The 14205-nt window shown below is 48.4% G+C and overlaps 6 protein-coding genes across 6 annotated transcripts; 1 reads left to right on the plus strand and 5 right to left on the minus strand.

Annotated features, from left to right (window-relative positions):
• Window positions 1-455: 455 nt before the first annotated feature.
• EDB82DRAFT_527950 (Alpha/Beta hydrolase protein) lies at window positions 456-1652 on the plus strand (the record flags this gene model as incomplete). Its single annotated transcript, XM_025728697.1, has 2 exons — window positions 456-638; window positions 768-1652. The coding sequence occupies 2 exons, from the start codon at window positions 456-458 to the stop codon at window positions 1650-1652; spliced, it is 1068 nt and encodes a 355-aa protein (XP_025583038.1).
• A 244-nt stretch (window positions 1653-1896) lies between these two features.
• On the minus strand, window positions 1897-3369 carry EDB82DRAFT_272750 (Oligosaccharyltransferase subunit Ribophorin II-domain-containing protein). The gene is made up of 4 exons (XM_025728698.2): window positions 3050-3369; window positions 2768-2963; window positions 2429-2716; window positions 1897-2380 (listed from the first exon to the last, which is right to left on the minus strand). Exons 1-4 carry the CDS (start codon window positions 3172-3174, stop codon window positions 2141-2143), a joined length of 849 nt encoding a protein of 282 aa, XP_025583039.2. The 5' UTR covers window positions 3175-3369; the 3' UTR covers window positions 1897-2140.
• A 15-nt stretch (window positions 3370-3384) lies between these two features.
• Window positions 3385-4884, minus strand: EDB82DRAFT_509509 (arylamine N-acetyltransferase 2). The gene is made up of 2 exons (XM_025728699.2): window positions 4263-4884; window positions 3385-4204 (listed from the first exon to the last, which is right to left on the minus strand). The coding sequence occupies exons 1-2, from the start codon at window positions 4631-4633 to the stop codon at window positions 3619-3621; spliced, it is 957 nt and encodes a 318-aa protein (XP_025583040.2). The 5' UTR covers window positions 4634-4884; the 3' UTR covers window positions 3385-3618.
• A 620-nt stretch (window positions 4885-5504) lies between these two features.
• Window positions 5505-6738, minus strand: EDB82DRAFT_478587 (uncharacterized protein; the record flags this gene model as incomplete). The annotated part of the gene is made up of 2 exons (XM_025728701.2): window positions 5505-6042; window positions 6101-6738. The coding sequence occupies 2 exons, from the start codon at window positions 6736-6738 to the stop codon at window positions 5505-5507; spliced, it is 1176 nt and encodes a 391-aa protein (XP_025583041.2).
• Window positions 6739-7969: 1231 nt separating this feature from the next.
• Window positions 7970-10151, minus strand: EDB82DRAFT_272940 (CDP-alcohol phosphatidyltransferase-domain-containing protein). Its single transcript, XM_025728702.2, has 4 exons — window positions 9909-10151; window positions 9705-9814; window positions 9456-9581; window positions 7970-9404 (listed from the first exon to the last, which is right to left on the minus strand). Exons 1-4 carry the CDS (start codon window positions 9985-9987, stop codon window positions 8412-8414), a joined length of 1308 nt encoding a protein of 435 aa, XP_025583042.1. The 5' UTR covers window positions 9988-10151; the 3' UTR covers window positions 7970-8411.
• Window positions 10152-11278: 1127 nt separating this feature from the next.
• Window positions 11279-12602, minus strand: EDB82DRAFT_272966 (uncharacterized protein). The gene is made up of 3 exons (XM_025728703.2): window positions 12226-12602; window positions 12081-12169; window positions 11279-12022 (listed from the first exon to the last, which is right to left on the minus strand). Exons 1-3 carry the CDS (start codon window positions 12329-12331, stop codon window positions 11603-11605), a joined length of 615 nt encoding a protein of 204 aa, XP_025583043.1. The 5' UTR covers window positions 12332-12602; the 3' UTR covers window positions 11279-11602.
• Window positions 12603-14205: the final 1603 nt, after the last annotated feature.

The raw sequence follows: 14205 nt of genomic DNA on the forward strand, positions 1-14205 counted from the left end.
CTCGAGAGGGGAATTATTTGCTTTTTTCTCCTTCGTTTTCAAAATTACATACATACTGCAGAACTTGTCATTCATCCGTTGGTATTTTTTCCCCATCTTCTTCATTCCTCGTATTTATTCGCGTAGTATACTAGTGACGTTTTGGTTAACCTGCAATCTTCGCGTACCCAGGCATTATCAAGCAGCATCGTTACGCTTCTCACGACGGCACAGCTCAGACCTTCCTGTGAGCTCAGGAAGCTACACAGCCGTGTTTGCGCCGTAGGAACCAGTGATATAAGAACAAACAAAACTCCCGAGTATCTATCATGGCGTCTGACATGTGAGTCCTCGATCATCATCCTCTTTATCCTCCTCAACACAATGTTCTTCATTTTTACAGCATTAGCTATTATTGCTTCGCTCTTTTCATCTCACTTGTTCTTATGTGTGGTTTCAAACGTCACTTACACGCGATGCGTCAACCTAGAATTGCTTCGCTTCCCTCTGCTGAGGAGACGCTGAGCCATCCAGCCTACTTAACCACTCTATGGGCGCTGGAGCCTACTTCTCAAGGCAAACTGTCTGTGGCTGAAGGTCGCGGCGGTCCTGTCGGTATTGCATGGGAAGTTCACGGTGAAGGGCCCGTCAAGCTTGTGGTACGTTTCTCCCGTCAAATATCCTCAATCTCTCCGTCTACGTATCACGTCTCCGCCAGTTCCGTTTGGTTACATTCGTCTCCAGTCATGACGAGTGAAATATGAGAGAACCCGCTGACACGAATGTAGCTTGTTATGGGTTTGGCAAGCGTCAAGACTTCGTGGCAGCGTCAAACAAAGCATTTCGGCCATGATCATGGCGACAAGTACTCAGTTCTCATCATCGACAATCGTGGAATGGGTGCCAGCGACAAGCCTTTCGGTATCTATTCCACAAGCGGCATGGCGCTCGATATCATCGAGGTTATTGACCATGTTGGCTGGACGGCTGAGCGCGAGATTAACCTCGTAGGTATCTCCATGGGCGGCATGATAACTCAAGAGATTGCTATTCGCATCCCTGAACGTCTGCAAACCCTCACTCTCATCTGTACCTCGGCACGCGTTCAGAACACAACGGGCTTCTTGGAGACTATCGCGGACCGCATGGGATGGTTGGTTCCTAAATCCATGGAGCGTACCATTATCGACACATCTCTCAAGCTCTTCACACCCGAATGGCTCGTCGCACCAGATGACGAGATACTACCCGAGCCCGGCGTCACTCCGAAATGTGGTCCGCCTCCGCCAGAAGCTGGTCCAACATACCGACTGTTCGATTCCAACTTTCAGCGCTTCCAAGCTCAAGAACTTACCAAGAAGCGAAACCCCGAGGTGTTCAGCAGCACTATGCTCATGTGTCAACTTGCAGCAGCGGCCATGCATAACAAATCAGACGAGCAGCTGCGCCAGATAGCAGAGGCCGTTGGGTCTGAACGCATCACTGTCATGCATGGAAAGCGCGACAACATGATCACCTTTCCCAATGGCGAGAAACTTATCGATGTGTTGAAGCCAGGTACCGTCCATATTGTGGATGATATGGGACATGCTCCTATCCTGGAGCGAGCAGAGTGGTTCAACAGTGTATTAGAAGAAGAGTTGAGTATGTGGACCAAGCCGAAGGAGGAGTAAGAGTAAGCAGCATTTCAAACATGTGAGCGGTCTTGAGGTTTGGTTGGTTCGTGGCAGAGAACAAGTGAGAATGTACGAGCTATAATTGGCAGAGGGCACGAATGAAGGGGCTGGTTTACATGTCTTTAATCCGAATACCTAGCAGACGCATCATGACACAAATTCGCCTATTGCCTAGCAATTGTTCAGAGTCATCGAACTCGACTCTATTCCAGCTTCTATCATATTGTGCATCATTTTTAAGCTGTCTAATGGATAGTCCATCTTCTTAGCACTCCAAGAAGAACCCAGCCTCTAACTTTCGATGATGAAGTAATTCCTGGTTTTTGATATGCACGTCTTAATAGCCATGTCCAGGTAATGGCTGCTTTTGGGTAAGAGATGTATCTTCCACGCATCCTCCACTAGCGTAGAATTTTGATACTCGGTCTATAAAACCAACCCTTTCTATCATATGAAGCAGGTACTTTTGATTCATGTCAGTCCGTTCACCTCTCACCGGCGAAGCGTCGACCCTGCACCTCGCTCAGAGCCTTGACTCCACTCAAGAAGGCCACGGTGCTAAGACCCATAAAGACGGGCAGCAGCTGGAAGAGGTTCCACTTGATGTAGTAGAGAAAAAAGGATCCCTCAATGGCGATGATGGAGCCGACAAAGAGACCGTGTGAAAGGGGGGCAGTTTGAAGAGCCTTGGGCAGGTGATCGAGGTTGCCGCCCATCCAGTACCACTATGCACATGTTAGCTCGAGACATTATGGTAGAATATATTTACATACCGCCGAAAGAAGCACGGGAAACGTGCACACAATGGCAGTCACAAATACAATAGTTATGATCATAGGAGGGCTCGTCTCGCCAACCTTGAAGATGTGGTGGATCTCGTCTCGAGGTTCGTAACGCAGGGGAGGCTCAAATGTGGGAAGGGGAGTGTTGGGCACATGATAGATCTGAATGTTGAAAACGGGAGAGATGAGGGGGTTGGATGAGCCGAAGGAGCCCAACACGAGGTTGACCTTGAGGAGTTCGTCGGAGAGGAGCAACGGGACAGGGAGGTCCTTGTGCGACTGAGGGATTGATTAGCTGGGTCGATGAGGAAGGAATGTGTAGTCGCATACGAAAGAGGCCACGGCCTTTCCAGAGGACTTGATGTCCAGAGGGAGGGCGACCTCGATGCCAGTCGACTCTGTAATGACGATGAAGGCCTGGTGAGGTCGCTTCGCTTCACTGTCTTCGGTCGTAGTCAATGAGACTTTGATGGTATCTGCCTTTCCTAGAATAAGAGCATCCTTGGCTGGCTCCTGGTTTTTGAATCTATTCCAATTAACGCTGTCAGCACGCATTCTTCCGCAATCGCTCTCCCATGATAACACCATCATGGCAACTCTGGAGAAGCTTACTTGGCAGTAGCGCCGTGTCCTTGCTTGGAGGCGACGGTAACGGAGCCATCTTTGAAGCTCCAAGACGAGGCAGCGCTAGCTGCACTCAACAGGAAAAGAAGTGACGATGCGATTGAGAAGCGCATGATATCGACGTTGTCGCAGGTCGATTCGGTTCGAGAAGTTGAGGCCAAGTGGATGGGACAGGACAGCTTGAGACTGGACCTCGAAACAGTAGCGTAGGTACTACCCAAGCTTGGGTTACGTGGTGGAAGTGTGTAGATTTGATTGGTCAAAGCTACATTCAAAGTGGAGATCAAAAGTGAGCTCCTACTTCAGGGTAAATTCAAGGGAAACACCAATTCGAGGTGTTGGGGGATGTAGATATTAGGAAGTTTAACTGCTCAAAGAAATGATTAATAAGTATTAATATTGATGCCATCTTAGGCCAGTCCTTTGTGCGATCTTACTAGCATGAGCTTTTTTATGCAATGATCGTAAATAAAAATACAATAAAATAAAATATCATGACTCATTTCTGCTGTAAATATTCAAGTCTCGAAAACAAACCAGTGGTATACGCATATTTCCTACTCGCTCTCGATCTCAGTCTGGAAGCCCTTGATGGCTTCTCTCTCTTCCGTCGTCAACCCGATTCCAAAATACTCCTTCAGTGCCTCCACTCTCTCATCCTCCGTCTTCAGCTCCTTCAACGTTATCGTCTTACCTCCAGGGTTCTCCTTGACTACATCATTAATCAACATACGCTTTCCATAAATCTCTTCGCCTGTCGTCGATGTCTTGCTCTCCCTCAGCATGAATTTCACCACTAGCACAGTATGTGTCTGGAAACTTTTAGGACTCGTGCCTGTGTAGCAATTGGAAATCTCGAAATCGGCAGGAAGCCACTCGACAGAGTGACTGAAAGAATAGAAGCTATTCCAGTTCTGATCCGGGGAGTTGCGGCATTGGTAGATCCAGAGACGGCGACCAGATGTAAGCTCTGTCTGACCGGGGATGAAGTCTTTGATGAGACGGGCATCCTGAGTGCCCATGTTGCGCCACTCAGCACCCTCGATTAAAGGCATGGGCCTGGTAGGGCCATCACCACCAAAAGACGCATCGATAACCCATCGGGAGTTATCAGGTAGTGTCACGATGTTGACAATGTGAACCCTAGTTGTAAGTCAGTGACCAATATTTCGGGAATAATAATTACGCAGATCAGGCTTACCACCCGGGATATCCGCCATGAGGAACACCGTCTTTGCGACGACGGACTCTCACACCAACGGGATACACCTGGAAACCAAGAGCTCGAAGCATGTAACAGAAGAACAAATTGCTCTCCATACAGTAACCTCCTCTTCCATGCCCATCGAGCACAATCTTTTGATACAGAGCCTGAGGCTCAAGAATGACATTGCGATGCGACGAGTAATGCAATGTTAGATTCTCATAAGGTACCGTTGCAATCATGTGCTGATGCAGCACAGTGAGAAAGGCATGGTCAAGGATAGGTTCGTTGCCCACGTAGAACTCTTGTGGTACTTGGATATGCTTGAGAAACTTGGCGACTTGGGCCTCTGAGTATATGGCCGACATGGTGAGTGTATAATATGAAGACCGGGTCAAATGGTGTTTACTTGTCTCAGCTCAAGAGTTCAAGACTTGGGACGACGAAGCCGGGAGCAGTCACCACTTAAATAGAAGAACTAGTCAGGTATACAAACTCTGAAATGAGTCAAGAGGATGCAAAACAAGGCGACGCCAATTCCAATTACTACAAACATGTTGGCTACCTTACTCGTATGTCGCGCAAAAGCCGTTGCAGGAAGTTGGCCGTAACGTATCATGAACCTCGCTATCTCTCCAGACTCCATAAAAACTGTCCGGGGCTTAACATGGAGAAGGGACGAATCATCAAGACGCCCTCCTTGAACAGGCCGTGTCAAGGTTTATGATAGAGACGGCCAATCAGGACAATTCTGGCGTCTACTTCGGATGCTGTCTGTTAGTCTGACTCTACTGTTGGCGCATAATCGGAGAGAAATGCCTCTACGTCCTCGGTCCGTCCTGTACGGTATCCACGATGATCATGAGCGTTTTCTCAGTGTCCTTTTGATATTAAAGGTATTCAATGTGATACAGTGAAGAGGATAAATGCGCATATATCCTTGCAAATCTAAGATACCTCGACTCCGGTAATTTATAACATGAACCATTCATTCATTACATGACTCTTTCCATCATAACTAACCCGCCTTTAACGCCAAGTCAAGCCCCAAGAAACCCACCGACATTTCTCCAAGTGAACATGTACACTTGATGATTTGGCGGTTAAACTGCACCTTATAAGAGCAGTAATCATGACGATAAAATATGGTTGCTGCTATTTTAAAGTGCCGTTCAGCCGCCAAATCCTCAAAAGCACATACTCGTTTGGAGAAATGTTTCATGCACTTTTAATAGCTTCTCAGAGTTCTGTCCTCTTGCTCGATGTAGTTGTCACAGCCGCACCATTCCTCTTCGCCTTAGTCCCTTCCAACTTGGGCATAAAGTCTTGAATTCCCATCCAGTCCACCACGAACGCAGTGGTGATTCTTGCCCAGTCGCGGACTGTTGGTAGGTCGAGGTGCTCACCGTCATCCGTCATTTCATGCCAGACATCAGGGAATGGAGTTGGAATAAGATGCAAAATGTCGACACCGCGTTCCATAAAGGGTCGGTGGTCGTCGTCGATGAAGCTGCGTGTGAAACGGTTGGCAGACTTGTCGCCTTCTGGCATAAAAGGGACCTTGGGTTTGGTCTCGAGAACGCCAAGCTTTCGCATGCGCTCCTCCAGGCTAGCCATGGCACGGTATGCCCAATGTGTGGTGAGGAAGTAGGAAGGAATATGAGGGTCTGCAGAACCAAGAAGGTCAAGAAGAACAAATAGACTGATAGAGTCAAGAGGGGTTCTGTAAGTTGCTAGAGAGCCGTGGAACTGAGATTCCCAATCCGCAGCGAGTGATCTTGATATGCTGTTAGCCAATCCGCACACCCCCCCGGTAAATGAACACAATGTCTTACCTAGCTCCGTAAAGCGAGTCCTCTTCTGTCCAATGCTTGAAAGCCTCTTCGCCATCGAGAAAGAGGATCTGGAGCCCTTGTGTCTCTTCGAGCCCATCGTCCATGGCGCCGTCCTTTTGCATCTTGTTCCACTTCGCCTTGAGCGCATCTTCGACACTCCTCGCAACATGCATCAACATGGCACATGGTGCAGCGCTATCGATTGCGCCAATGAAGCCTTCTGGTTCATACTTGCTGTCGTAGTGTGCAACCAGCGTGAGTCGGCTGACATCCCCATTTTGCGCCCATGGGGGATCTCTTCGAAAAACGAGGTTGGAGAAGGGGACCTGTTTGTTTCCATGGACAGGAGTCTTTGAAGTGGAATTCTGCCACTCGAGGGTCCATTCAGGGAGGTTCTCCTTGAAAAAGTCGACAAAGTGTTTCTGGGTGCGCACTTGTCCCTCAGTGCCGGGGACACGTGGGATCAAAATAGGAGCGAGCAGCTTGCCATTCTTGATATCAAAGTCGTCGCCTGGCGAAGGAATATTCCGTAGGACATCGTCGGAAAGCGTCATGGACTCGGCAACGGTCGATGCGATGAGGCAAGCGAAAAGGAGTAGCTTTGCAAAGAATGGCAGCGAAGATTGCATTCGAGGCATGGTGGTCGAAGATGCAGCCATGGGGAAGGACGGACACCAATAAATACTACTTTAAACCAACAAGGAGCGGGTTTTGGGTCGGTTTGTCGTGGGGCGCGAAACTAGCTCATTCCGTCCGAAGGATTGTTGTATTCGACGCGGAACAGGGCTGATCAAGAAAGACAATGTAATGCAAGGCTAATCAGTGAATGTAGGTGTCGTGGACAAAGGAATTGGAGTAAATAAGTCGCTTCGTGTCAGGAGTTGAAGCTCTCCAATCTAGACCATGCAAGGGATGAGAGCCATAAGGACAGGTACGACAACCTAGGTCTGACTCCATGTCGTCTCCCCCACTTGACTGCTGTGTTGTGTTACTGAAACTAAACCTACTACAGCAGTCAGGAACTAACATGCCGCTGACCCCAATTCTAGATACAGCAGGTCAGAGCTTACTATTATTCTAGAACCCATTGTTTGTGATGTTGACCTGTTGGTAAGAACAATATATGATAAGGCACGTTAAGTCACTACAAGATAACCAAGTTTGATAGAAATCCAACAGTACCTAGTAGTAGAGACCGCCTCTTTCAAAATGAAATGGCGGGGACATGTGAGGCCCTTGAATGACCTGGAGAAACGTTCCGGTGGCTGAACACTAGTCTCATTGGACTGACCACGGTTAAATGCCGTCCAAGTGTCGACCTGTCTGTCAAATATCAGACACTCTATGGTTCACCAGAGGCTCCTTATCTTCTCTGGAATTCAACCTTGTTATCTTGCTGTCTTTATAAGCTCTACCAAATATGTGACCCACGGGCAGGAATAGACTATTTCATGTACCTCAAAGAGGTAGAGTACCAGATGGGACATTATCATGTTGCGCTTCTACATGCGTCAAGTTGAACATGTCGAGATTGAGCGGCAATATGCGGTTTTACTCTATGGTTACACTTTTACTGAATCAGCAACCTATATGATGGACATTCTTTGTTTCTCTCTCGACGGAGGACTCGTTGCGCCTAGATCAACTTCAGGTGATTGACCAGAGCTTTCAACCTGTACCCCCAAGGAGTTTCAAAGTAAACACCAATCAGACTCTCTACCATCTAACAAGATAGATCTCTATAAATAGTAGGGATTTCTAGCAACACCCTCATCTTTCGAAGCTAGTGCAGGCTACGTCATCCCGTTCACCCCACGCAGAGCTTCAGCGTAGTCTCAAACCACCAGTATCACGAGGTGACAGCGGTAAAGAACAGTGCTATAGCGTATTCACATGAAACAGGAGAAAAGTATGATTAATTAAGTTATTGTCATATTGATTTTCGACTCGCGTCCTATACGCTTAAGTCGGACCTTATCCAAAAGGCCATGATCCCCGTCATCTACACATACTCCTCATTCAGATCTATTAAAAAGTTGTACTCCAAGGGTTCTCAAAAGGATAACATATACATCCTAGCGTCAGAAAGAATGCGGCAACCCGCTATGTAAACACCAAACGCCCATCGTCATGCTTTGCGTCTCTAACCTGTACTTGCAACACCGATAATTTTCCCCATGATTGCTCCCGTTCAAATGCTGCGCCTCTCCAGGTGGATGCCGATTAGGTAGTGTATATATCATTTCGATCTTGCGGGCTTCGTAATTTGGTTCAAACCAAGTTTCTATAGCCAAAAGCGGCTATGTCCGGCTTAATGCAGCTTGTTGGCAGCCTGAGCCGCCTTGTTGGCAATCTGCTTCTCCTTAGGGATAGTAAGGGCGTTGATGCCGAGGTAGTTGCAGATGCTGGTAACAACGAGCCAGGCCCAGCGGAAATACACAACCATGGAAAACATAAGGTAGGCCCACAGGTAGAAAAGCTCGAACTGGGCGCTGAGCTGAGGGAGTCCGATTCGGGGCAAGTTGGCAAGGATAGCACCACCAACGAGAGGGTACAGCATGACGGTCCACCAGGGGAAAGGCTGGTGTGTCAAGTGGGCGAGAATAATCTTGGTTGTCAAGCGACCAAAGACAAATGACATGATAAAGCAGAAAAGCATGAGGTGGTTCTCGGATCGAATGGTGCTGTAGGGGGAGAAGACCCAAGCAGCGATTGAGATGGTGTACACACCCATGGGAATCCACTCGATGAAGACAGGGAGAATGGGCTCTCCTCGAGACCTGCGAGCCTTGGCAACGTTGAGAACACAGAACGGGATCTGTGTGAAGATGAGAGAGCCGAGGATCAAACCAACCCAGACATCCTTGAAGCTAGTCTCACCGAGGAGCTCAGCAAGGCCGGGAAGACGATCCTTGATGCCATTAGCCAGAGGAATGGCCCAGACACCAGGTCCCCAAATGCCAGAAATTATCATAATCGCGCAGGCGATGAGAATGCCCTCTGTAGGACCGTTGATGTAGCCGAGGAAGAGAGTGTGCGTGTGGTATGTCTCCCAGGTCGAGAAGAACATAGGCAGGCAAGGGCAGAGCGCAGTGACGATACCAGCTGTAGAGGTTCCTAGGCCCATAGAAGCGGTTCCGAGCAGACTTCCCAACGTGCAGTTGAGGGAGTCAATACCGTGGTCGAAGAGTTCACCGAGGCCGCTCGAGGTTCCGGTTCGTCGCGCTTGCTTTCCGTCGAGGTTGTCCATTGTTTGGTACATGAAGAGACCGAACGCGAAGCTAAAGTACAGCCATGATGGAGCCTATGCACGTGTTAGTGCGCAGTTAATAGCGAGTTAGCAGTTGTAACATACCGGTCCAACCAGATCAGGCATCCAAATTGCGCAGAGGGCAACGTTTACGAGAATGAAGCAGAAACCCAAAAGAGTGACCATGTTGGGAGCAATCCATAATGGGAGGAGGTTGACAGAGGCGTTCCACTATATGACGAAATGTTAGCCTTCTCGCTTTAAACTTGGTAGAACAGGTAAAGCGCTTTAGTTGACGCTTAAAGATTGTCGATAGGAATATAGAGAAATAGCTCGAGGCTGAGGTGCACGTACGAAAGGACCTAGAACGTATTTCGAGACTGGCGACATGTCGACACTTGAGTACTTGTATGACTTGAAGTGCACAAGTGCGTCATCAGAGATGCACTCGGCAACATTCTTCTCTGTTAAGACACCATAGTTAGTCTCCAGCTCATTTCCCACGATTCGAGGCGACCCCAGTGATCAGGTTGCCTCCCATGGATTTCTTCGACTTACTCGTGTTGGGCGCCATGTTGGTACCGTCCGGGTCAGTGGCCGATGGGTTGTAGAGCGGGAGTGTCTCGCTTGTAGACATGATGGAAAGAGAGGGGCCGGAGGAGGAGGGGCAACCAAGAATCTTTTAAACAGGATAAGGAGAAAAAAAAGTTATCGGCAAAACCCCCCAAAGATCGGACCTGCAGAAGTGTGCACGCGGAAAAGTATCTCGTGCAGCAGCAGGGTACAGTACTGAATAGGAACTCAGGCCCGCAAACAATAAATAGCCCTCGGTTGTTTTTCTCAACAAAGGTAATCCTAACAGAGACAGGCGACGCGGCACGTGGGTACAATGCTCGATTGTAAATAGACAGATGATCGCAGAGCAGTAGTAGTGTAGCTCTTATCGACAATGGCAGAGACGGGTTTCAAGCCAAGGAAATATGCGACGGAGCTGATTTGCGCAATCGACCGGGAGGGCTGAGACAGAGCAAAAACGGTCTCCAAGAATAGCGGTGAAGCGTGGGACAATGAGTTAATACAATGTAGAGTATGCGTCGATGAACAAACGTCGCCAAAAGGGCTTTTGTTTGTTTTAAGAAAAGAAAGGATTGGAGAAGGTTTAAAGGGGGCAGGTTTTGCTCACTCCATCGACTCGAAATTGGCATTGAACTTTCGAGTCTCTCGCACTGGTGTCGTCGTACCAGCCAGTCAAGCCCCCTGGATCGTAAGCCCCCTGCGCACAGCAGCGATCTGGTCCACTACAGGGGAAACAGACGTCTAAAATTGGGTAATTAGCGGCTTATTTACGTATTGGAACTCGTTCTTTCAGAATAAAAACCATCGGTCTGACAGCTAACGAACTAGGTCAAACTTGCGTCCATGACCCCTTTACTGACTCGACAGCTACCAGATCTCAAAGTGAACTCTTCGAGATACCCTCATGTTCATCTTACCAAACAGGATCCGCAGGTATGTGCCCAACCTCGCATTGTTATTGTGTCCCGAGATCGTCATGAATTCCATCCGTCAGAGCCGAGAAGATGGGTCCCGCCACTTTTGCATTGAGTTTCACATGCCCTTCTAGGCTCGTGAGCGCGTGAGCAATAACACTATCAACAAGAATACGAACTGGTCATTCTAGCGCCATTCGATGGAAGGATGGGTGCGAGTCAGCAATAAACACTGTACAGCGGCTGTTTGGTTGATCCGATGGCCCAGTTGAAAGTCTAGAACATCAAAAACTCCCCAGTAACATGGAATGTGGAGTGACTTAACATCAGTTGTTGGTAAAAGTTATTGAATGAAACTCCACCTCGATTCATGACCTCGAAATATCAAATGGCTATTTTGCTGGACATCGTTGGTTAGTTGCCACTTCCTAAATGGTATATCACATCGGGCTTAGTTCTCGAGTTTATTCAGTATGTGATGGTTGGACTGCAACAAAGCAGCCAATGACGTTATATTCGTCTTTTTACTAACCACTCATCACTTTCTGTTCTCCTTTGACAGTACCCGTATTAATGCTGTAAGAGGGCATTGCCTGTATCAAAATCATAAAAACCAACAATGTACCACCAGAAAAGACAACCCAACACCTAGACGTCCAAGGCTTTCAAGGAATGTATGCGCAACAAAAACAAGAGAATTGAATCAATGTAGATTTCCGCCCCGAGCAGTGTTGCAAGGAGCTGATAAGCGTTTTCACACGCTTATAGCATGGCAAAGCCGGCGAACATGGTGCTTAGGACAATAGTCAGACCCCATGTTCGGCCAACCTCGATGACAGCAGCGCCATTGCTCTTAGTTGACTCTGCGGTGTCAGAATCGTCGTCGTTGTTTTCACTTCCGGGTGTGTCGGTGTAAACCGTGTTGGCGTCGTCAGTAGCGCTAGCTGTGGCCTTAACAGTACCAGTGCCTGTAGCTGTGGAAGTTGTGTTGTATTTCTTGGGGTCTTCAGCACCGCATGGGTTGTTCTCTCGGCAGTCAGAGGCACAAGAGGCTTTGCCGGCACAATCCGTGACACACTGGTTACCCCATTCTTGGCAGACGTAGAAGGGAAGGGTGAGGGAGTATTCGGACACGTTAGGTTGCTTTCCGTCACCGCAGATGCAGCCATAAGTGAGGGTTTTCTGAAGTAAACTGGGTTAGCCTATGCCAACTGGTCCAAGAGCCGATAACAAGACTTACGGGATTGCATTCGTTGACCTTGGTATCTCCCTTACTAGTTTGACCACAGATCATGGGACATGTCTCTATTTCGTTCTGGCACCAAACCTCTGCATGCTGTTAGCCGACGATCTTGGCAAGTTCTGTATGGAAGAATGCTACTTACTGCGTAGGGACAGAGGCACGCTCTCAGGGTCGATCACGTAGTCGGCGTTGACAAGAGTGACAGCCGAAGCCGCAGTAGCGAGGACGATTGTTCGAAGAGAAGGCATTATAATGGCGTATCGGTGCTTGAAAACAAAAATTGATTGTGTTTTATGCTGGTAGGTATATACACCGGTTTATATCAGATGTTCAAAAGTTGGTAAACGGTGAAGATTGACAGAAGATGGTTTGCTTCTGCAGAGGGTCAGCGGTTTTATCCTAACAGATAGCTATATTTTGTCTTTCCCGAATCTGGGGAAATTGGTATTGATCGTAAGGTATGTAGGAGGGAATCACTAAGACAACAGGAGGGGAGAAGGTGCGGTCTCGCCGTTGCTTGACTTACAAAGCAAATTGGAACTTCAACGGAAATGGGAGCGACAGTATGAATAGAATATCGGAATGAAAAGTTAGCGACTGTTCAAGACCAGGTCTGATATAGCGAGTGTATCAACTGAGGTGAGGAGAGGAAAGAAGAAGCTGAGAAAAAAAAGGTCGAGGAGGTCCGAGACATATCAACGATGGGGCCCGGCCTATCTGCTCCTACGGGGCACAACATACAGACAGACTATAATGCTGTAAGCGGTAAGCCCAAAGACCCCAGTTACTCGCTACAGCCGAGCTATAGTGTTAAGAGAAATGATCTGGTGCCATATACATAGCGAGACCCGAGGCTGGGCAATATCACGACGACGGATGGTGGATGGAGTTGCACCAATCTCCCCCATTAGTTCTGACAGGGTGCAGGGAAGTTGAGCAGCGAAAAGTCAAGATTGGGTTTAGCTCTGCTTCACACCAACCAGGCATGGGAGGTTATTTGCTCCATATCGCCCGCCACTCGGCGCATTTTGTACACGGAAAACCCCAGTACCCGCCAGAGGCTAGGCCTCATAGACTCGACTGGTACGGCTCGCCGCTGGAGCTTGGGCTTTTTAAGGGTGGTCTGGGGAGTTTAACCTGAAATCCCATAAATTGTAATCTCCAGGGCCCTTGGGTTTAACAGACACCATTAAAAGGAGTCGATACTATCGATTTTATTTCCAAAAGCCCTGTCTTTTTTTCCATGATCTTCAGCAGATCCCAATGGAGATCTCATTCAACTCCATGGGTTGTCGGTTGTCTCTCTCCCCCGTCATGGCCACGCGGGTCGTGGAGGAGCCAATACCTCGTTTCTTCTGAACCACCTGTCTCATCTGCTCATCAATCTTGGCTTGGTGGCGCGAACGGCCAAAGGTTGTCGACTCCACATAGGTAATCTTGAGCCGTCAAGCCCACTGTCACTGCTACTAACTACTGCACCTGCAACATTTGTTATGAGCGTCTTTTCATTGTGCATCAACGAGTGCATCTTGAATCACGCCAACGACGCGTTCCAGTTGGTGGTTGAGGCTGTCCACAACAAGTACGAGCCCACCATGATCACATTGGAGGCTTTCTTATGGAGAAGTAGCCACTCGGATGCGAGAATGGTGGCCAACTCTTCCCGTAAAGGGTAACTATGATTTCTACTAGGCATCTGGACCAGCCGATACCCTTCGTATTTCTTGCATGTAAGCGGGGCATGGCACTGAACCCTCTCTCTCTCAACCCCGCGCAATGCACGCCGACGATGACATGATGCTTGATATCGCGCCAATCGTTGGTGTTGAGAGTATCTTTGTTCTGCTGCTCAATGCTGCTGACGCGGCCGGAGAAACACTTGGCGTGCGCTTTGAATACACACACTTGTTGAGCCGTGTCCATAACTGTTCACTTTTTGTGAGGTATCAGACATGACAGTTGGTGAATCATGATCTGGTCTTCCAATATCGGAGGTGGTTTCACCGTTTCTGTGGGCTGAGACAAGTAGTCTACTGTACAAGAGCGGAGTGCAGTTATTGGGGACGACTTGAAGACAAGACTCGTCACCCAAGGATAGCACCCTATCAACTGTACGAATCCT

This window comes from Fusarium venenatum (assembly GCF_020744135.1).
Source record: "Fusarium venenatum strain MPI-CAGE-CH-0201 chromosome Unknown EDB82scaffold_3, whole genome shotgun sequence".
Classification (NCBI taxonomy): domain Eukaryota; kingdom Fungi; phylum Ascomycota; class Sordariomycetes; order Hypocreales; family Nectriaceae; genus Fusarium; species Fusarium venenatum.

Excerpts from the sequence above, each read along its gene's own strand:
- EDB82DRAFT_272966 (XM_025728703.2), bottom strand. The coding sequence starts at position 12,331 with ATGCCTTCTCTTCGAACAATCGTCCTCGCTACTGCGGCTTCGGCTGTC. Across the intron at positions 12,170-12,225 it reads CGTGCCTCTGTCCCTACGCA|AGGTTTGGTGCCAGAACGAA; the intron begins GTAAGTAGCATT and ends AACAGCATGCAG. Across the intron at positions 12,023-12,080 it reads AGGTCAACGAATGCAATCCC|AAAACCCTCACTTATGGCTG; the intron begins GTAAGTCTTGTT and ends AGTTTACTTCAG.
- EDB82DRAFT_272750 (XM_025728698.2), bottom strand. The coding sequence starts at position 3,174 with ATGCGCTTCTCAATCGCATCGTCACTTCTTTTCCTGTTGAGTGCAGCT. Across the intron at positions 2,964-3,049 it reads GGACACGGCGCTACTGCCAA|ATTCAAAAACCAGGAGCCAG; the intron begins GTAAGCTTCTCC and ends TAATTGGAATAG. Across the intron at positions 2,381-2,428 it reads TTCCCGTGCTTCTTTCGGCG|TGGTACTGGATGGGCGGCAA; the intron begins GTATGTAAATAT and ends ACATGTGCATAG.
- EDB82DRAFT_272940 (XM_025728702.2), bottom strand. The coding sequence starts at position 9,987 with ATGTCTACAAGCGAGACACTCCCGCTCTACAACCCATCGGCCACTGAC. Across the intron at positions 9,815-9,908 it reads CAACATGGCGCCCAACACGA|AGAAGAATGTTGCCGAGTGC; the intron begins GTAAGTCGAAGA and ends GTGTCTTAACAG. Across the intron at positions 9,405-9,455 it reads TGCCTGATCTGGTTGGACCG|GCTCCATCATGGCTGTACTT; the intron begins GTATGTTACAAC and ends ACACGTGCATAG.
- EDB82DRAFT_509509 (XM_025728699.2), bottom strand. The coding sequence starts at position 4,633 with ATGTCGGCCATATACTCAGAGGCCCAAGTCGCCAAGTTTCTCAAGCAT. Across the intron at positions 4,205-4,262 it reads CATGGCGGATATCCCGGGTG|GGTTCACATTGTCAACATCG; the intron begins GTAAGCCTGATC and ends ACTTACAACTAG.